This window comes from Eumetopias jubatus, unplaced genomic scaffold, assembly GCF_037043125.1.
Source record: "Eumetopias jubatus isolate StellerSeaLion01/CBP00866 unplaced genomic scaffold, mEumJub1_p1.0 scaffold_14, whole genome shotgun sequence".
In the NCBI taxonomy this organism is placed as follows: domain Eukaryota; kingdom Metazoa; phylum Chordata; class Mammalia; order Carnivora; family Otariidae; genus Eumetopias; species Eumetopias jubatus.
The window spans coordinates 58305868-58328982 of record NW_028274820.1 but is presented as its reverse complement, the minus strand read 5'-3'; the positions used below and the strand labels follow the sequence as shown (position 1 = coordinate 58328982).

Genomic DNA, 23115 nt, shown 5'->3' with positions numbered 1-23115 from the left:
GAAAGTCTTGATTCTATGTTCTCATGTCATCACAGAGTTGACAACCTTGTGCCTTGTACCAAGCCATGTAGTAGCTGATGTGGTGCTTTTTAAGCAAAGTAAATAAAACAGAAAAGTGCTTAGTGATTCACAATAAAATGATGCTACACCCAAGGCAAAAATGTGCTCAACTGAGAGAATTTGTGACAAGGGCAAGAAAACCAAATCACTTTCCACAAAAACAGAAAGAACTAGCTGGCCTCATAAATGACTTTTGCTTGGGAGTCAACTTTCTCTCTTACAAATCAAACTTAACTTCTTGTGGTATCTAGGAGAGACCAGAAACTTGTTAAAATCTTATACTGCTAGGTATTTCAGAGGCCCATCGAGGTGCCAAGACTGCTGAATTCAGTACAGCTTTGCATCAGTGAGCCAAGTAAGCAAGCATTAGGGGCCCAGATCTGAGCCAGCTATCACAATTTTTTTAAACCTCTGCTATTTCTTTTAAGAACTCTGCTAGCTTTTCAAATCATAGGAAAATTTTATCCCTGTGGGTTACTTGTTTCTTTTCCCATCAGTATACTAGTTTTTTTTATTTCTAAACAGTACTGTGTACTCTAAACAGGCAGTATATTTTTGTTGACTGACTGCTTAAAAGAACCAGATGGCCTGGATTGAAAGTTCACTGCAAGATGGTGAGAGATCACTTCGCATACTGAATGCCCAAAATGATCCCATAAAATAAAGTACTGGGATCCTCTTAAAACAAGAGGCAGGAATTGAAAGCAAATAGAAATTCTTCTTATAGCATTCTAAAAACTACAAATTTCATGTATCTTCTGCATTAGTTGTGAAAGTTATTCCCTGATAAAGAATTCAGTATGATTTATTTTAAAAATTAATTTGTCTAGCAAAATTAAGAAAATCTCATGTTTAATGGAATATATTCCACCAGAAAGCTAAATCCATGAGTCTAGGGACTTTGGCTCACCGTCATATCCTCAGGGATTAGAACAGTACCTGCTACAAAGAAGGATCCCAATAAATAACCGATGATTAATTTTTTTCAATTGCACTTCTTTCTATTCTATTTTGTTTGCTCAACTAAATCTCAGAGAAATCTGTTGCTCATATCCGATTGAACACCCATACCACACACACATCTCCCGCGGTGCCATGTTCCCGACCTTTACATCACCTAAGGATCTCTACACAGGCATTAAAGCCCGAAGCCAACAGCCATTTCCTCCCACTGTGCCAACGAAGGCTTATGATACAATGATTTTGAAAACAAGAGGTAAAATGTGATTTGATATAAGAATATTGATTCTTCTCATATTTGAATTACCTAGAGAAAAGGTAACTGAAGGTGACAGAACAGGTGCATGGTTGGCAGAGAAAAACACTTGTTGAATAAATTTAGGCTGTGAGGAAGGTAAGACCCAAGAACTGTCCTATAATGCGGTTCCTCTGTACATAAATATTGAGGCCCAAATGTTTGCCATCATCAGTATCAGCTTCAGTACCTTATTAGGAGATAGTAACATTTTGAGAGACAGAATAGTGGAGTGTTTAAGAGCTATGGAGTCAGACTGCACGGGTAGAATTCTAGCTCTGCCACTTACCATGGACCATACCAAAGTCTCTCTTAGAGGACTTTAAAAAGATGAGTATATTGTAATAACCCTTATAAAAGACCTTTCCAAAAACTACTATTGCATTAGGTTTTCTACTCTTTTTTCACACTTACCTTAACTCTTCTTTAATAGAAATCAATACTATATGGATTAAGAGTGCAGGCCCTAGTACCAAATTGCCTGAGTTTGAATTGCTCCACTTACCAGCTGTGTGATCTCAGGCAAACTGCTTTTCTTTGTGCCTCAGTTTCATTTGTTAAAGTGGAAATAACAGTACCTTCCTCATAATAATGTGATGATAGATATAAAATACTTAGTACAGTACTGGCACATGGTAAATGTTCACTAAATGCCAACCTTCACTCTTATTACCCCTGAAGATGGATTTTAATGTGGACCTTACTATAGGACCAGAGGAGGCCATGCTGTGTTTGATAAAGCTTATCAAACTACCACTAATACCTAAGAAGCTAGAGTCTTTAAAATGTTCTCTTTCAATACCTTTTTGGTAAGCAAGTACTAATTCTATGTCTTGATATTTGGTCAGGGAAAGCCCAAATCAGGTGATATAGAAATGTATTTGCTAAGCGTTCAGAAACCAGAAAGAGGATCCAGGAAAACTTAAATTTAAAAGTTACAACTTACCTACAAATCCCTTTCATTAATCAGAGAGGTGCAGTACAGGGCTCTCTCATGCTGCGGGCCGCACCTCGGGTTAGATAGTCTCACTGTGTGTGGCCATGTGCTGCTCATTAAGGGGAGCAAGAATTCAAACACAGCTATTAACAGTAGCTCAAACAGTAGCTTATTAACAGTAGCACCTGCATTGCTCTCTACCTCCTATCATCTAGTTTCTATCCACTGCACCCCCAAAACCCCATTCATAGAAAACTGTTCTTGAATATTCAGGATAACAGCGCTCTTCCTGAAAAATTTCAGGTAATCCTTACAGATATGAACTGCTTGATCTTCCAATGGATTCAAAGAAGAAAGCCTTGATTTGGCCAGGCCAGGATATATATTATGATGTAAGTATCTTTTAAAATGTGTGTTTAAAACAAAGTAAAAAAATGTTTTTACTGTATACATTTATAAAAACCCAAAAGATGGATTCTTTTGTTTTCTATCTGGTTAAAAAACTTGAGATTTTGACCATGATTCACATTTTTTGTTTTCTTAGCTGATTTCACAAACCTTGGGCAGTTATGTAACATTTCCATGATTACAATAAAAGGTTCCCCACTGAAAGAAGGTGGAGGGTTGCGTTTCACTCACTATGTATCCCCCAACTATATTCTTAAAATTAATAGTATATTAAGTAACTCCAAATATACAGAGTAAATGAAAATTTTTCAGAAAGATTTACAATTTATTGTCCCAACCATTGTATTTGTATAGAATCAAAAATAAAACAATGGGCACTGTGCACTGAGCAACTGCTACACACTAAGCACTTTAGATACAGATCACTTAGCCCTTATAATAACTCCAAAAGGTTAGTATCATCATTCTCATTTCTGAGACTCAAGAGAGTCTGTGGCTATCTTATAATCATAGCATTCAAGCTTGTCAGGCTCCAGTCTCTGCTCTTAACCTCTGTACCAGGACTCCACATAGATAGGAAGAAAAATTTTAAATCATGAAGGAAAAGATCCACACATTTGAAAATTGTAACAGCTGACATTCATTGACCAATTAGTTTGTGAGAGGCAGTGGCAAGCGTTTTCCATATATTATCCTCTTGCATCTAAGAATCTATGAGGTAGGCAAGAAATAATTATGCAAGGCTAGAAACATATGAATTTTACTTGGGATGACCACTGTGGCAAGCCGGAGAGTGGTCTCTGCAGTGTCACATGGTCATCTCCAAAGGAAGCAATTTTGTGTTTGTTCTTTGTAAAGTTACACATCAAGAAAAATCCTTAAAGAATCATTTATCTTACTGGACCTTTTTCATTCTTTCAAGCAAAATCTATATCAAAGCAACCCAGAAATATGAGAAGTTATTCTCGAGACCATTCCATCATTACACATTATAGCCGAAGTCTTCAGCTCTGTGGCTTAGTTTCTTCTTTCAATCTCCCTCCCTTCATCCTGCTCAGGAAAACGCTGGTGTCCCCATATCTCACCCCTTTGCAAAAATCTTGACTAGCTCCCCTTTACCTAAGTGTAAATCCCAAGGCTTTAACTGAGCTCTGAAAACCCTTCAGAGTCTGGCCTTCCTTACTTCCTACAGCCTGGCTCAGCTCACTGGTCCTTGAACAGGTGGACGGCCATGTCCCACTCCTGGAGTGCTCTCCTTTAACGGCCTCTCTGCCTATCTCAAACCTGCTCATTCCTCAAGCCTCAGCTCAACTCTAATTCTCTGCGCTACAGAGCAGAAAGTGAACCAAATCAGGAGACCTGTGTTCTAGTTATTCCTATATCTGCCATCTGTTCTCTTGGTGATATGAGAGATATTGTTTCTCTTCTCTGAGCTTTGACTAATAAAATGTACCTATAGGATTTCAGTAAAATCTGTCCTATAAATTTCACAGCATATGAGGATATGAAAGATATAAAAGCACTTTGAAAAATAGAAAGTGCTATAATTTATAAGTGTTATTACTCCAATAGAAATTATTTCCCCTCTTCTGACTTTCTATAACACTCACTATAACCAATAACTTTTCACATGTATTTTATATCTCATCAACTAAATTACAAGCTCTTTAAAAATGGAATATTTTATAATATGTATATTCCCCACAGCACTTTGTACTTAAATATTTTTGACTGATTATCTGACTCTTCTTCCAATGATCAATCTTTCTTAATCTGTTCTAATCTTTTCAACTTTTCAATTATTCTTCTGGTTTATCCCTAATTCTAATCAAGTTTTGCACTTTGCTGGACAAAAAAAATAAAAATAAAATTGATACTGAGCTTGATGGGAGTATCTCATGACTCATCTCCCTCCACCCCACCCCCGCTCAGGATAATACCTATACTTGTCCTCCCCTGCCTTTTACCACTTCACCGGGGGAAGTGGCCAACTTTATCTGTCATGTTCTATTTTTGTTAAAGGAGAATATTTTTATAGTACTTACCTTTCCTATTGCTGGAACAGTGGTTCTCAACCTTGGCTGCATATTAGAATCACCTGGGGTGCTTTTAGAAATCCCAATTCTCAGGCTGTACCCCACCCACATCATAACTGATGACATAATTATAATCATCATTCTCTGAGGGTAGGAGGAGATGGAGGGACACAAATAAGTAGGTCCAAAAATATATCTCCTGGCTACAGAAAAGAAAACCCAGAAGCCAGATTTTAGTAGTTTCTATCCAAGCCAATAAGACAACATGTGTAACATTTGGAAAGAGTATAAATTTTAAGGTGGCACAGCTCCTGGCTCTAATATTTATCAATTGTATGGCTCTGAATAATATATTGAACCCATTAATACCTCAAGTTCCTCATAGATAAAACAGCAGTTATAATGCACTCTACCTCAAAGGGTTGTCTTGAGAATGAAATGCATGTAAGAGCACTCAGCACCATATTAGCAGACAGAAAGCTTAGAGTTAAGTGTTAGCTTCTGCCAGTGCTATTATTCCAATAATTATAACACTTTGTCGACCTAGAAGATTAAGAAATGGGTAGGGGCGCCTGGGTGGCTCAGTCATTACGCGTCTGCCTTCGGCTCAGGTCATGATCCCAGGGTCCTGGAATTGAGCCCCACATTGGGCTCCCTGCTCCGCGGGAAGCCTGCTTCTCCCTCTCCCACTCCCCCTGCTTGTGTTCCCTCTCTCGCTGTGTCTCTCTGTCAAATAAATAAATAAAACCTTTAAAAAAAGAGAGAAAGAAAGAAAGAAATGGGTAGTCTTAGAAAGGGGAATATTCTTTAAAAAAATTTAACCTTTTCAGTTCTGGGCCTTAATTTTAACAGTATTATAACCTCATTTTGCTCCCATCCTTTTACTCAGGCATCGCAAAAATCCAGGTGCCTCTTCCCACCCCGGCCCCAGAGCTGTCCTCCCTTCTTGCCTCTTTGGCCTGGTCCAGTTTTCCCCACCAGGGCCGCTGACCATTGCGCTGCCCTCACCTTAGCCAAGACCTCTCCTCCGAACCACTCTCTTTCCTCGGTGACCTCTTCCCACTGGCCATTTCTAGCCATCACCAAGCCAGTCAGAACATTCCTTTTCCTCTTATAACTGGCAAACAAATAGGTTAAAATATTTGACTCTTCTGGACTGTTTTTGTCATTACTTCCTCAAATGGCCGAAGATTTTTGTTCTATTTCTCAAGAACTCAAGCTTAGTTCTCAAGAACTAAGTCTGGTCTTAGTTTTTGCAATACAAAAATATTCTTTAGGATAAAATCTACCATGGAATCATTTTTTTTTTTTTTTGAGATGGGGGAGGGGCAGAGGAAGAGAGGGAGAGAAAATCTTAAGCAGACTCCATGCTCAGCTCAGAATCCAATGCAGGGGCTCAATCTCACGACCCTGAGATCATAACCTGAGCCAAAATCAAGAGTCAGACATTCAACCAACTGAGCCACACAGGCGTCCCTTGTAATCATCTTTTGAGTAAGATGAGATATAATAACCACAGAGGTCAAGTGCCATAAACCTCTCTAACCTTTGCCTATTTGAAATATTTTAACAAACCATTTTCAAAGCCAAACTGAGCCTACTATCCAATTTTCCTTAACTGTAAATATTTGGAAAGACCTTTGGCTTCCCTTGTAAAGAGCATCCACTCATATCACCCTTACAGAGGAGTGTGGTTTCCTTCTTGAACCATCTTGCCACCTTTCTAATCTGAAGTGCCCATGCCCCTCCTAGAGATACATTCCTCATTCCTAGGACAGTTCTGTCTCTCCACCAGAACACCCATAATCCACACTCATCCTCCAATAACCACAATGGATTTGGCAAGGACACAGGTACGTCCTTCAGGAATGTGTCCCCAAATAACTGGCTGCCCACAGTTCACCTCTCCATCACCACCAGCACGCTAGGCCCCATCCTCCCACCTGCTCATTTCCAGCAACAACCAGTGTATCCAGAATGTGAAATAAACTGGTAGGCTCTCTCTTCTCTACCCTGCATGATTCCCCATTTATGGTCTTGCCCCTCCCCTCCACTTTTCCTCCTCCATCTCAGGCAGCCTTTCCTCCCATTGTGCATGCTCTTCTCCCTTCAACTCTCTCTTCCCAAGTCCTAGCTAGATACCAAAGGAAAATATATCTCTGCCAGTCTCTCATCTCTTATTTACAAACACTCTCTCTATTCATTTCATATGTAAATGAAAAAATTCCTAATCACAACTTCTTATGTAAAAATGATGCTGATAACAAAAGAATTAAGTGAAACATGATCCACTAAGGAACCACCGTACCCAGTATTAAGCTCTCCAAAGGGCAAAGTGGTCTCCAAAATAAACTTGTTCTTGTTCCCCTATTAAGCCTGGTTAAGCACCATCATTCAAGACTAAGAACAAAAAACTATATTTAATTTCTTGGTTTTTTTAATGTGTTACAATAGTATTAATTTCTGTTATTTTGTGGCAACTAACGTAATTTGGGTGCTTACCACAGGCCCTTAGAAGCTTGCACATAGTTGTGCATGTAACAAGTATTCAGTAAATGTTTATGAAGCAATTTATGAATTACATAAATTTTATGGGCTACTGGGGAATGTAACTACAATTTATATGGCCCTACTCCTCTGAAAATGTATTCCCAATTTAAAACAACTAACATCATTCCTTTGTAGACTGGAGTATCTGCCTAGATACTGACATCTCAGGAACCAGAATCCCTTCCTGCTTTTGTACTTATCTTGCATATATTGACACAAACTTCACCTTGTGAATAGTACATTTAACTAATTAATTCCTATTGAGTGGATGATCACCAGCAGCCCCTCTCTCACTATCCTCTCAGAATACCATTAGCTTATTAACATACTGAAAATTGGTGAGCTCTCTACTCTCAAATATTCCTGACTCTTTAAACTCTTCTCAAGAGGGGCGCCTGGGTGGCTCAGACATTAAGCGTCTGCCTTCGGCTCAGGTCATGATCCCAGGGTCCTGGGATTGAGCCCCACATCGGGCTCCCTGCTCCGCGGGAAGCCTGCTTCTCCCTCTCCCACTCCCCCTGCTTGTGTTCCCTCTCTCGCTGCGTCTCTCTCTGTCAAATAAATAAATAAAATCTTTTTAAAAAAATAAAAATAATAAACTCTTCTCAAGATACCACAGGTTACAGTAAAATCTCACATCCCCTATTTTCTTCCCCTGCGCCCTTGCCTGCCATTTCAGTAGATCATTGCTGTTATTTAAACTAGATTAAGACACAGGATTAGTCCAGCCCCTTGGAACAATATTTGGAAAAAAGTCCTTATTTCTAAGCTGTCTTTGCAAATCATGATAAAAAGAACAAAGAATAAGCAAGCCACATATTTGTTAAAGGTTTATAGAGGTGGTTACTTAATACTTGATAGTCTTCTGTCAAGTGCCTTTTACCATGACTATTCCATACATGGAAAATGGGGATCATTCCAACTTCACAGTGTTGCTATAATCAGCATCACCCTTAGATCCAGGAACTTTAGAAGGTCCCATGCCTTTCTGCCCAGCTCTGGCCTTCCTCTGGCTATACCCCTCCCTATGGCATAGGATGTTTGTGGGAACAAGAGGATATATCTATCAAGAGCCCATGCTCCCCAGTCTCCCACCCCAGCCTGATGCTGGACTGCAGAAATCCTTGACAAAATGGCTTTGAACTCAGTTCATGGGGTCTATTCCTTAGGTCCATTCTCCCAGGGGTTGACACTGCTTCCAAGCTAGTATATACCTCTAGGTCAAAGGGGTGGCCAAGTGATGGCTGTTTGCTGGAAACAGAGATAATAGGTATAATGGAGCTTGAACCTGAGGGCCAGGGTACCCTCATATCCAAGACACTTCATAATTTGGGATGGAATTGGGGGTAGGAAGAAAGCAGTAAGGGATGCTGAGGCCAAGGGCCAGCAACTAGCTCTTTCTGAACTACCATGTCCCAATATACAATTAGGATAGTCTAAGAAGTCTAAATTTGAACTTGGTCTTCCAAGTTGTCATGAAGGTATTCTGTCAAGGTAGGAGAAAGGAACACACTTTATTTCTTTAACAGCTTATTTGCTTCATTTATAAATTAAACTAGTTAGACTAGTGGAATGTGGGCTCTCACTATACTATAGCCCCAAAATCTGCAAATGTTAAGGGTGAGCCTGACTGTCAGGACAAGTGCATAGTGTTCAAGAAAGTTAATCCCATACTTTCCACCACCATCCATACCTCTGCTCTTACTGTTCCTTCGGCTTCCCCAACTCTGCATGTCCTCAAAGGCCTATTTCTGTAATATGACATAACATGGTCTCTTGTCTCCCCCCTTCCTCTCTGATCCCAGCCCTACTTCCCTGTTCAGCTGGAATCAATCTCTTCCTCCCCTGAATTTACAAATAATTCTTTCTTCTTTTTTTTTAACAAATAATTCTTTCTTAACTTCTTTTATAACAAAGAGTTACTTTCCATCTTATAGTCATTTATGTTCATGCCTTATCTCCCCTCTAGTCAATATTCCTGGATGACTTGTTTCTGAGCCATCCTTGTTCCCTACTACTACCTTGCACATATAGGTACTCAGTAAATATTTATTGAGTGTCATCAACCTGAGAAAAAGTGAATTTCTAAACTGCCAAAAAGCCTGTAATGAAACTCATTCATTCATTTACTTTTATACCTCCTTTTGAAAATACAAAATAAACTCCATAGTAAATAGTTATGTCAACAGAATAAAAACTTTTATTTGAATTTGAGTGACTTAAACTTCATCAGAAATCAATAAAATGGGGGCGCCTGGATGGCTCATTTGGTTAAGGATCAGACTCTTGATTGCGGCTCAAGTCATGATCTCAAGGTCATGACTGAGCAGTGTCGGGCTCTGCCCTGGACGTGGAGTCTGCTTAAGATTCTATCTCTCTCCCTCTCCTCATTCCCTTCTCCCCTTCTCTTTAAAAAAAAAAAAAAGAAAGAAATCCATAAAATATATCAAATGGTGCCACTTCAGGCAAGGAAAGAGAAGTGGGAGGCACAGAACTTTTGTACTTAGCCAAAGGAATACCTCAGAGCCCTTTATGTCTCTAATAAAAGGTTACTGGAGGCAGAGTATTCCCAGGGACATTTCTCCAATGTATATTATCAGACAGCGTCCTTACTAAAGCAAAAAACTTTCAGAAAAGACCTCACCATTCCTTTGGTAAAATATTGTTTAACTCTATATATGGTTACATTGCAGAATGTTAGTAATTAATGAAGAAAAAAATAAGTATCCGACTTCAGCTTGGAATTTCCTTTACCCTCCTTCCTGCTGACATAGTGAATCAGCCCTTATTCTACTAGATAACATTAACGATAATAAACTTATGTTCATGTTCTAGTTTCCTAAATGCGTTGAGAGAAACAAGCCCGTATTCTACCCAAAACCTCCTAAAACCTTCGCTCCTAACACTTCTTTAAATTCCTGGGACCCTATTAGCTCTCTAAAAGAAGCCAACATACAAAGAAATCTTGAGAGGTCCCACTGGATCACTTCATACACTCATGATTTTACAGGTATGAGTCTACTTTAATCCAAGTAAAAAGAACAAAATTAGAATATTTGACAAATGCTGTTACAAGCTTGCATCTTCTAGTGTTTTTCCCTGTTTCTTAATCTAAGTACTAATAGAAGTTAGGGTGGGTGGTAAGAAACTGGGAGGTAAAATTCATTTTCAATTTATTTGTTCTAATCATATTACAAAGGGAAATGGGTAAGTTTTTCTATAAAAGCTCATTTAACTGTCATCCTTCATTTACTCTAACAAAGTAATAAGATGTGATGTTTCCATTAAGGTCTGGGGCCCATGAACCCCCTTGAACTGGATGATTACCATGAAAAGGAGGTAGCAGAGTTAACTGGACAGATAGGATTTGACCCAGAGCCTGTAAGTAATTGCAGTCAACTCTCAGTTATTTAGGGGGAAAGTATCCAGGTGTTAGGCTCCTTCTGGTTTTGCCCACTTTTTCTTTGCTTCATGAGTGGTGGTGACCAAGCTAGCAAAGGGAAAATTTAACTCATCTTAGAAGTTAATTCTGAATTGATTTGAACCGGTTTGAATATCCTTGTCCACTATTTCAAAGAACAGGGCAGGTTTCTTTTCCTATTCACAGTGCTGGTGTTGTTTTTTTAAAACAGATTTTCTACCATGCTACTCTTCTAAAATTTACAAAGGTGTCAGTTTACAAATGTTTACCCTTTAATTTAATGAGATTCTCAATAAATTCTACAAAATCCTTATAGATTTGTATATCTTGTACATTATCACTGCTTTTGAAGAGATAAAGGCTTCTTCCTGATATCCATAATAATTGAGAGTTGGCTGAATTACAATTGAAAGCCAATAAATTCTCTGCAAATATCAATACAGATTTCTTAACTGATTATGTGAAATGCCCTGAAAGAAATGATTAAGACCTTAGTGACAGAAATTATCATCTGTTGGCTTACTTATATACATGAAATAAAATGAAATAATAGTATACATATATGGTGTTTTATTTAGGGTCTAGATTTTATCCTATAAAACTACGAAGTTTTTAAAACAAAATTAGTATTTTCAAAGATATAAATTGTGGAAAGACCCATAAAAAGTGACTGTAAGATATTTCAGTATGAACTCTTTTTAGACTGGACTCATTCATTTTACATTAGCTTCAGTATTTCCCAAGGTAATAAAAAAAATCATGACACCTGAAGTAGTTCCACAGACTGTGCTTTATCATTCATAGAAGGGTTTTTTTCTTTATGTTTCACTTGCAGCAAATATTATCTAATCCTAGAAAACATTATACCTATACTGACATTGTCAAGCATGTTCAGAAGCTGTCCAGACTTCCACAGATTTGACCCCGTAGGGTCCAGCCCCTCAGGAGGCAGCTTTATCATGTTTACAAAAAAATATATGTACAGTAATACAAAGGATGCTTGTCAAGTATATTATGTGCAAAATTATTCTGCAAGCAAATCAACTAAAATTTTATTAATAACAAGATAAAATATGCCTAAAATAGTTAAAGTTTAAAAGTAAGTTTTAGTGAATCTTGCTGGCTTCTAAAACACAAATAATGGACTCTGGAAAGGCATGTTTTAGTGGTAATAGTGTTGAAATATTTTGTTGTAGTAGCATGAAATAAAGACACTAAAAACCGCTTTTTGCATAAAAGGATACTATAAAGTATGATATGATACACCCTAGACTTTATGACAAATTTAACGCAGTATTTTAAGGAGCTGGGGTTTCTTTTTTTCTTCATAGTATCTACTCAAACCTGACTGGCTAAAGGTTATAACAGATTTGTTAATAACAGATGGAAATTCCTCCAACTCTGAGCAAATTAGGATCCAAGAAGACACTCCTAAGTCCGTTTTGTTTCTAAATCCAAACTACAGTTACGATCTTCTCACCATTCTCATTTATCTTATCTCTGCTATCAATTCTCTCCTCACCATCCATCCATTCTTTAGTTTTTCTTCAACATATTGTCATAAAAATTTTCAAACATATAGAAAGTTGAAATAATTTTGCAATTAACATCCATATATCCACCACCTAGATTCTACCATTAGCATTTTGCTGTACTTCTTTTATCACATAATCTATCCATCTTTCCATCCCTCCAACCATCCATTAATACACTTGATGTTTTATGCACTTCAGAGTAAATTGCAGGAAACAGGATACTTCAGCCTTAAACATTCAGCACGCATATCATTAAACAGAGTTCAATTTGTTGCAGTTTTTCTTTTAAGGCAAAATACACATTCAATGAAATTGCACAAATTTTAAGTATACGTTCAGTGAGTTTTGACAAATGCACACTTTTGTTACCCAACCACCTACAGATATACTGAACATCATCCCAGAAAGTTTCCACATGCCCTTTCCTCATCAACTCCCCCATCTTCCTCCTGTGCCCCAACCACAGACATGTCTATTAATAACCCTTTAAATACACACACTACTTTTGAAGTTGCCAGACATAATTCACAATATTTGTAAAACATCTCAAAAAGCACAGATATGACTAGCTCCCCACACACCAGTGTTTCTCTAAGCAAAACACATCACTGGCCTCAGCATCATCCAAGATGATTGTTAAAAAAGCAGATTCCTAAGTCTGAACTTCTGAAACACAATCTCAGATGATCAAACTTAGGAATCTCATTTTCTCCCAGCTCCGAAGCTGATTCTGATTCAACCAAGGTTTAAGAACCCTTGGGTTGGGCAATAAGGAAGGCTTTCACTGAGATTTAAATAACTGCACATAACTGTTAACATCATCTGTTGGGGATGGCAGAAGTCTTGCTCCTGAGATTCTTTCAATATCTCTGAAAGTTTGAAAGCAAAGAGTTCCTAGATGGAGGAATTTTTCTACAGCCAAGTAAAAATATCTATCCCCCTTCATTAGCAAAAACCAGTAGATGAGAAAAACATGTGTTTATTAGGGCACAAATGTCAATGTCTATAAATAAATAAATAAACATTGCAATATGCACTCCTACACCCATCCCATGTTTACTCAGTGAAAATGGGTATGAATTTTGACCTGACATTTGTAGCGATAAACTTAATAATGCCAGATTAACTGATTTTCTCCTTTTTATCCCACCACTACAGCAAGAAAAATTCCATCCTGTCTTAAAACCTCCCAGACCCCTGGAAGGACGAATTGCTCGACTGATTCAGAACCGACGTCCTCTGGAGGCTACTGTCCAGCAAAGACCACCTTCCTGTCCAGATTGTACCCCTAGGGTTTTGTGTACTTTTCATACCTTTGTACCCAGTTCTACAGAAATGATGGCACTTCGTGATAACAAAGTGGCGGGTGTCACCCATAAAAAACAGGAAATTGAAGACAAGATTAAGCACGAACAAAGCTTGCTATCTACCTATGCATCCCCACCTAGTTACTCAACAAAAGAGCTGACTAACATTTGTGACATAAAAACATTTCCAAAAATCACGGATACTAAAAAGATAGAAGATTTGTACTGGAGACAGCTGGCGTTAAAACCCCAACATATACCTTACTGTAACCCGAACCATTACATTCCGTATGAGCGGTTTAAATCTGTCATACGTGACCACTGTACTATGTGTCAAAACTCTGTTAGCCTTAGTAAGCCTAGTATTTTAGAAAGTAAGTCAGACTTGGAAGCTTTTGATTTAGACCATTCTTTAAGTAAGCGAGAAGAACAGATGTCCTTGAACACAGAAAACAACGAGGAAACAAGACCTATTCTGGGTTGGATTCCTAGAGCTGGAGTGGCCAAGCCTCAAACTGACCTGCTGGAGCTTAAGAACTCTTTTTCAAAAACTGGTGCACAAAAACATTTCCATAAATCAATTGTAGAAGACCATAAAGACCTCAGGGATAAGGAGTATTCAGGGATGAAACACCAATTCTATGGCCATAATTCCTATTATTTCTATAATTGAGATATTCATCCTTTCCTTCAAAACCCAGCTTCTTGCAAGGAAAGTAAAAATATAACAGAACTTCTTCCATGTTGTTGGATTCTGTTTTCTAGAAAAGCCATGATGATCTTGCTAATGAAGTTTGTTTTCAGGAACTTAAGTTAGGATCTGGTCAGAGGAACCCAGAAAAGGGGATGTTCTTACTTCTTGAGAAGTTTAACAATTTCAATAAATATTAGAATCAGAAAAATTTATAGTCTTTAATCTCATTTTCAAATTATACTCCAAGGAAATTTTCCAAAATCTTGAAAAACAATGTGTATGACAAAGCTTACATCATTATTTTATAAAAATGAGTATTTGAAATTTATATGCCCAATAATTGACAGATGTCTATACAAACTATAGTACCCTAATAAAATAAATATGTGAACAATGTCCCCTCCTGTAAATGTTTGTACAAAATAACACCAAATACAAAAGACAAAACTCAGATGCCTAGTTAACTGAGAGACAGCTCTATAAATTACATTAACTTAATAAGTTATGGGCCTTTTTTATGTAAACATGTGGACAAAATAAATTGGTAGAAAAAAATGAAACCGAAAATGCTTTGCATGCACACAAAGTTGGATGTTTCTTTACATTTAGCCCTCTGATAGAGAAACATAACCATTTCCTTCATGCAGGAAAAAAAAATGATTTTATTGTGAAGATCTAACAATGGCTTTAATTAGTAACTGGTAAGTTATAAGTGTGGCAAGAAAGGATGGTATCGTAGTCTGTTTGGGCTGCTAAAACAAAACACCATAAACTAGGTGGCTTACCAACAACACTTACTTCTCACAGTTCTAGAGGGTGGGAAATCCAAGGTCTGGCAGATTTGGTGTCAGCTTCCCACTGACGGCCAACTTCTCCCACCTCACATGGTGGAAGGGGCAAGGGATCTCTCCGGGCAACTTTTATGAGGGCACTAATCCCATTCATGAGGGATCTACCTTTATGAACTAATCACCTCCCAAAGGTCCTAATAAACTTTAGGGGTTAGGATTTCAACACATGAATTTTAGGAGGTCATAAATATGCACATCATAGCAGATGGCTTGATATCAATTACTCTAAAGCCAAATATTTTTGGAAGTTGTTTACCAAGAGTCTGGCTAACCCTCAAATGCAAGTCAACTCATTTAATGAGCCAACAGGCACATTTTAGACATAGTTTATCATGGAAAGTTCATAAGGAATTTTTAAGGAGTGTTTTGTTGAGATTTCTTTTAATTTTTATGTTTCATGACCATGTCATTTAATTACACTTCCTTTAAAACTACTCTGGACTACAATTATGGAATTTTTTCCAATCTCTATTTTAAAGCACTAGTTACAGTATAGTTAGAGCACTAGTATTGGGATATATGGGATGCAAAAAGTTACACGGTAAAATAATATTGGAGAAAACTGAGGGTAACAAAACCAATCCCATTACTTGATCACAGGATTCTCCATAGCCTTTAATATGAAACATATTTGGGAATAGGAGGGGGGGATATACACATTTCTCAAATTAATTTGATTCTTTTATCTTAGAGGTTATCATCAGACTACAATTCTGAAGAACCTTGGAAGATGCAATTCTGCAGTATAGGAATTGCGGGTTTTAATTGCACACTTTCCCCTGGGTTGCAGGGACACAGAATTGCATTAGGACCATGAGCATTCACTCCACCCACCTCTATGCAGGAGTGACACAGGCTTCTCTTCACACATCGGTGTTAGCCACCCTCCTCAATACTCTTAAGAGGATGTCAGACCTACTCCTAACTCCCTGGTTGTTAAGGCCTTACTAGGTGACAGTGAATACCTACCCTCCAAGTATGCTCATCATAAGCTCAATTTTTAAAAATATTTATGGAGTCTTCCAGATTAAGATATATTGAATCCATGCATTTAATCTCACTCTAAAAAGCACATTAAAACTTTGGTAAATTATTTTGGTTTTTTACTGTAATTTTTGTTTGTTTTATCCTACACACAAAACTATAAACCAGCCAGGTCAGTAAGGGGAATAGTGCCAAGACATTAGGAATATTTGGAAAGGAGATAAATGAAAGATAGATCCTAACCAGCTGAAGACACTAGGAACTCTAAACCGGCAGTGGGGAAAACAGCCTGATTTACACAGCAGACTCCTCAAAAGGTTTAGGAAATCAGTACCTAGAGTTTCTGGGTCTGGGAGTAAAGGCCAGGGGTGGGGTTGGAGTGAGACGTTGCTAAATAAGGAAGACTGGACAAAAGCTAAGACACAGCTGGCTCCCTAGACCCTCTCCCTGCCCTGTCCCACTCCACAGTGCTAGGCAACTGCCTTCCCTCACCCTGGCGGAAGTTCAGAGGATAATTTTCTGGAGAAGGGTAAAACAGGATTTCTGGCATGGAGAATACCAGGCATAGCTGAGCAGTGGATGCTGTTCTGAAACCAGGAGGAAAAAGTACTTGGATCAGTCAGGTCCCAGCAGGAAACAGACCCTCAAAGGATTCCACTGAGAGGAGTTTAGTAAAGGAACAATTTACAAAGATGTGGGCAGGGAACCTCCAATAGTGAGGCAGCCAGGAATCAGCAACAGCAAGAAGCCTTACCACTCCCAACCCTTTAGGAGAGGTGAGGGTCCAGTGTTACAGTGCCTCCCACTAATATACCCAACCAGAAACCAGAGAGCAAGGAGACTGAGGTGATGTAGTCCTTAGATACCAATGTAAGACAAAGAAAGGTGGAAAATGGATGTAGACAGGCAAGAAGAAAATAACCAGAACAGTGATCTTGTAAATACCAACTCCTCAGTGCTGAGACATGCAGCTTCCTTCCACACTAGGCTTCCAGCAAACGGACAAATATCAACTCTCCAGGAAAGAGAGAATTCATAGCTGAGGTTGAACAAGGCTACACACTGCCCTCTATTCCCTTATTTTAGTTCTCATATTAAACGTGTCCTTTGGGGGTGGGAGGGCGCCTCGTGGCTCAGTTGGTTATGCGTGTGCCTTCAGCTCAGGTCATGATCCCAGAGTCCTGGGATAGAGTCCCGCATTGAGTCCCACAATGGGCTCCTTGCTCAGTGGGGAGCCTGCTTCTCCCTCTGTCTGCCACTCCCCCTGCTTGTGCTCGCTCTCTCTCTGACAAATAAATAAATCTTTAAAAATAAATAAAAATAAATTTTAAAAAGTATCCTTTTCACAGTCTGCTTCGTGCCACATTTTTCACATTTTTCTATATTTTGTTGGTAATTTTGCTGTTTAAGATGGTCCTCAAGCATAGTGCTGAAGTGCTATCTAATATCCCTAAGAGCAAGAAGTCTTTGATGCGCCTTACAGAGAAAATGTTTGTTAGATGCGCTTCATTCAGACATGAGTTCTTACACTTGACACCAAAAATGTGATACATAAAAGAAAAAACTTGATACTTCATCAAACTTAAAAAATTTTGCTGTGTGAAAGAGCCTGTTAAGAGGATGAAAAGCTATGCCACGGATTGGGAGAAAATATTTTGTAAACCACATATCTAACAAAGGACAAACATCCAGAATACAAGATTAAGCAAGAATAAAGCTTGCTATCTACCTATGCATCCCCACCTCATTACCCAACAAAAGATCTGACTAACATTTGTGACATAAAAACATTTCCAAAAATCACGGATACTAAAAAGATGAAGATCTGTACTGGAGACAGCTGGCATTAAAACCCCAACCATACTGTAACCTGAACTGTATGAGCGGTTTAAATCTGTATGAGCGGTTTAAATCTGTCATACATGACCACTGTACTGTGTTTTTTTCTGATTTATATGCTACAGTTATGTATATATATTTTTTTCTAGTATTAACGTATACTTTTTTATTGTATTAAAATGGTCTGACAATAAAAAAGCTGCTTATGGAATACTGTTATGTTAAACTTTACTTTCAGGGTATTAAATCCTTAGAATTAAGGTTTCCCCCAGAAAAAGATTAATGGAAACATCAATTGCTTTTCAGACTTGATAGCTGCTGCTTCAAAAGTGGTTTTACACAAACACTAAATTAAAAAAAAAAAAACAAGAAACTTCAGAACACAATGAAATGCCCTTTTATTTCGGTATGCATCTATATCTCAGCGTTTAGTGGTCCTGAACAGAAAAGTGGAAAAACGCAGCAATTTGCCAGCGAGTCAAGCCCACCAATTTCAGGGATCTGCTGTGCAAACTGAGTTCTTTCTTAATCTCTGCTGAGGACCATGAGAAACAGCAGCACCAAAACCAAAATATGCACCAAATTCAAGGTTCTTTTTGTCCCAGTTGTCAGATTCCAAACTAGACCCAAATGGATTGCAAGATGACCAAATGAGAACCCTGTTTAAAACTTCTTCAAGTTTTAAAAGCAAAGGCAATTTACAGGAAAAGAAAACAATTCATTCAGAGGGATTGTGTGTGCTTGCTTACAAATGTCTTCTGTGGCCTTTCTCCAAGTTTCACCACCAAGAATTTTGAGAGCTGGAAGGTCTGAGTACCCCTGGTGACTGTTCTTTTCACTTTATCAAAACCTGAGCTAAAAAACTGCCATCAGGGGCGCCTGGGTGGCTCAGTCGGTTAAGCGGCTGCCTTCAGCTCAGGTCATGATCCCAGGGTCCTGGGATCGAACCTGCGTCAGGGAGCTCCCTGCTTAGGGAGAGCCTGCTTCTCCCTCTCCCTCTGCCTGCCGCTCTGCCTATGCTCTCTATCAAATAAATAAATAAAATCTTAAAAAAAAAAAAAAAACTGCATCAGTTGATGATGACAGCAGAGGGTGGCAGGGCTGAGGACCCAATATTCATTCCCAGGCTGGTGGAATAAATGGTTCCAAAACTAAATGAAGGAAGTCAGAAGCTCTTTCCAACCTTACCTGATGGCTTCTGGCCAAAGCAAGGAAGTATCATGAAGTGTTGGGTTGTGATGGTACAAAAAGGGCTGTGAGGAGGAAGAAGGAAAAAGCAGTACCCCTTGATTAAGGTGGGGGAGAAGATATGGGGAAAGCCCTGAATTCCTCATCAAAGGCCAATTTCAGAGGGGAGCAGAGGGGGTTACAATCTATGTTTTGGCCAAGAGTGGTAGTGGGAAGTGAAGAAAGGACAATGGCTAGGAAGGGAGAGGGCATCATTTAAGACTTAAGAGAAAGAAACCAGGGGTGCAGATGGGGTACCTCCGCCCACCCACCAGTAGTCCCACAGGTTGTGACCTGAAACCTCTCACCTACTCTAGCAAGCCACCCCAGCTGGAGGGCTGTTGCAAGGAGGGAGGGAGGGAGAAGGCAGGTGGGGAGAAGGGTAGAAGAAGGCAGAGAACCCAGGCCATGTAATCAGTAGCAAGGTGATTATGTGATGTGTCTTTTCATAGTTGACTTAGATGTGCCCCATTGGTTATGGGAATCAATTTAAATATACTTTCTTGATCCCACAAGTTCAATTATGTGGACAGTAGTTACACCTGACAGGAAGATTTGTTATACCACAACTTACATATTTCAAATGGGCAAAAAATTAGTATCGTTTACAGTATCTTAAGATAAACTGCCTTTGAATGGGACCGTCCTTCCCAGTATTTTGAGGTTTATAAGACGTTATCTAGAAAATGTACTACTATGGAAAATGAAGACTGCTTAAATCGAAGTGGGGGGGAGGAGGTCCTGTGGTTTTTCTTTTTGATTAATTGCTATAACACTGTCCTTTGGGCGGCTGAGAGTTTTATGTTTTCTTTAGACATCATTCGGTGCCAGAGCTCTTGCAGGACAACTTTAATGCTATATGAATCCTGCCATTTTGCTAGCACTGATATGGCTCTTGGCTCCACCACTCCATTAGAACTATTAACTCCATTCATATTAATTTTTGTTACAAATCTTACAAATGGGGGGGTCTTCTGGATATTTAGGATCACATCCTATTTTTAGGCTGTATGTACAGTTTTCGTAAATTGTTCTTGGAGGCCCAATTATCATCCCTGCCCATCTTATAAGTGTCATGACATCACATCTTCCAGACTCCAGCTAACTGTGCCATCTCCTACTCCTTTCTGGCCTCCTTCCAGTTCTTCCAACAGTCTAACATTGCAGGGGACTTTTACCCCCAAGTCAATGGTGGCTGCCATCTTGCACTGCTCTGAATATATTTCAGCTACAAAAGACATTATCATTATTTGAACAATGTCCATTAGATTGAACGATGTATTTACCTATTTTGTTGCTCTTGATTTTTTCCTTCATCTTTGATCTCTTAATCTGTAATACTCCTTTTGTACAAAAAACACCTTTTAGAATTTCCTTCATTGTGGATATGCTGTGACAAACTCAGTTTTTGTTTGAAATGTCTTTTTTTCTTTCTTTCTTAAGAAATATTTTGCCAGATAAAGAATTTGACAGTTATTTTCTTCCAGTACATTGAGAATATCCATATACAGACCTCTGGCTTCCACTATTGATGTAGAGAACTCAGTGGTCAGTCTGAGTTTGAATGTCAGTATTTTTCTCAATTTGCTTTTACATTATTACTGTCTTTGTCTTTGTTTTTTTTTTACTGTATTAGGAACTATTTGGTTTCTTAAACCTATGGACTGGTATCTTTCACTCAAATACTGCTTCTACCCCTTCTCTCTTCTCTTCTTCTGGGACTCCACTTAAAAGTATATTATATATTGTCTCAGTATCCTCTTCATTTTGGTTATTTTTCAGTTCTAGAATTTCTATTTGATTCTTCTTCAAATCCACTGTTATTATATATATATATACATATACATTTATATATATACACACGCATATATATATATATGTGTATGTATGTATGTATATACACTTTCCAGTTCCATTCTAAAATGTTCAAGCCTGGCTTTTATGTCTAGAACATAGCAAACATTTTATAGTTTATCTGATAATTTTAAAATCTGGAATCCCCATGACCTCATTCTTGCCTCTGCTAGTTCTCACTCATATAGTGGATCTAATTATCTTTCTTCCTTTGCTGCAAACTTTAAAAACTTTATTTGTAGGAATAATTTGAGATTTAGGCTGATATTATCTTCTTCCAGAGAAAATTTTCATTTGGTTCTACCAGGTGCCTAAAGGCAACAGAATTCCTATTCCAAAATCTGAGGTTTCCCTTGGCCAACCACTAAAGAAATCAGGCTGCAGATCTTGTATGATCAGTGTTTCTTCCAGTTCACCCTCACTTCCAGGATATAGCTCTTTGAAATGCTGACCTAAAGCAAGGGTTGTTTACCAGGTACCCGGTTCTACAACCTCTGCAAGCCCTGAACTGATATTATAGATAGAAACACATATATTTCTATATAGAGATACAGATATGTATATATCTAAAGACAAACAGTGTGTCCAATGATCCCTGCAGCCTAGTATTTCCACCCTTGTGCCTATTACATTGTACCAGGATCAGCGACCAATAACAAAAGTGACGGTATGTCACTTCTAAGATTATAAAAGGTTATAAAAGACTGGCATCTGTCTTAGCTTCTCTCTGTCTTGGGGAAGCAAACTTCCATGTGGTAAGCAGTCCCATTCACAGGCCTCCAGCTAAGAGCCAATAAGGAACTGAGACCTGACAACCATGTAAGCTCAGACTTGGATTCTCCAATCCTGTTTGAGACCTCAGATAATTGTATCTCTGTTCAACAGTTGACTGCAAACACAGCCAGAACCAAAACCCCGCTAAGCTGCTTCCATAAAAGCTGTAAGATAAATGTTTGCTTATCATACAATATGCAGTTTAATTCAATGATCATAATTTTTATGTCTACAAGTTAGCTTTGCCTTTTTTAAAAATATGCCTAGTTGGAGCACCCGGGTGGGGTGGTTCAGTCGGTTAAGCATCTGCCTTCTGCTCGGGAAGGGTCCTGGGATAGAGCCCCGAGTGGGCTCTCAGCTCAGCAGCAGCCTGCTTCTCCCCTCTCCCCACCGCTCCCCGTTTATACTCTCTCTCTCTCTCTGTCAAACAAAATCTTTAAAAAAATAAAAATATCTGCCTGGTTTTTTTTTTTTTTTTAAAGATTTTATTTATTTATTTGACACAGAGAGACAGTGAGGGAGGGAACACAGGCAGCGGGAGTCGGGGAGGGAGAGGCAGGCTTCCCGCGGAGCAGGGAGCCCGATGCGGGGCTCGATCCCAAGACCCTGGGATCATGACCTGAGCCGAAAGCAGACGCTTAATGACTGAGCCACCCAGGCGCCCCTGCCTGGTTGTTTTTGATAGTCTCTTGTTCATTGCAAATGCTTTTGTTTTCTGCTTTGTCTAAATGTTTTAAATGTCATTTCATATTACACATTCAAGAGGTAAATAAAAAATTTTCTCTGTTTTTAAAGGAAAATGACACCATTTTCTTGTTTCCCTCTTCTAGGAGTGTTTCCTTTGAAAATCCAATAAAAAAAAAAAATCCAAAAGGCCAAACTCCTCACTCCAGCCTTTTAAGAATGTGAAAGATTCTCTCAGTGGTCTGGGCTTTATCCCTTTTGGTATGTAAACACCTAGGAAGACAGAGCTTCACCTCAGGAGCTTAAAGTAGGTATATCTACTTGTTTCTAGGGAAAATAAGTTTTATTATTCTTTAGGATGAGGACAACTAATTAAACAAATGGCTACCCCAATTCCAATTCCTGAGTGAACTTAGGGTGAGAAAATGTGAAAAAAACAAAACTCAACCAAGAAGGATCTGGCCACAAACTGTGATGACAGTCCTCCTACAGAAAACTGGTTACCATTAATCCAAATACTAAGCAATAATTGTGCTGCCAAAAGGGAAACAGGCTACTATTGATCCTAAAGCCTCAGGTTTGTTACATGCTAGCTAAAAACTGCATGGTATAAAAGCATCATAATTAATTTAGCTGTATAAACTGTGTGAGATTTTATTCTGATTGGGTAGTTTCTTGTGAACTACCAATATACAACCA

The 23115-nt window shown here is 38.6% G+C and overlaps 1 protein-coding gene, 1 long non-coding RNA gene and 1 pseudogene across 2 annotated transcripts in view; 1 reads left to right on the top strand and 2 right to left on the bottom strand.

Moving 5' to 3' along the window:
• Positions 1 to 14182, top strand: part of SPMIP4 (sperm microtubule inner protein 4) — a 34833-nt gene extending 20651 nt beyond the window's left edge. Inside the window, exons 5-9 of the mRNA XM_028119349.1 lie at positions 1095 to 1276; positions 2556 to 2644; positions 10082 to 10256; positions 10536 to 10627; positions 13361 to 14182. Coding sequence (XP_027975150.1) covers positions 1095 to 1276; positions 2556 to 2644; positions 10082 to 10256; positions 10536 to 10627; positions 13361 to 14182 — 1360 coding nt within the window. The remainder of the gene's footprint in view (positions 1 to 1094; positions 1277 to 2555; positions 2645 to 10081; positions 10257 to 10535; positions 10628 to 13360) is intronic.
• The window catches only part of LOC114221216 (uncharacterized), a 42859-nt gene that overhangs the window by 16446 nt on the left and 3298 nt on the right, over positions 1 to 23115 (bottom strand). The window lies entirely within an intron of this gene.
• On the bottom strand, positions 19865 to 20306 carry LOC114221215 (ubiquitin-conjugating enzyme E2 variant 1 pseudogene; annotated as a pseudogene).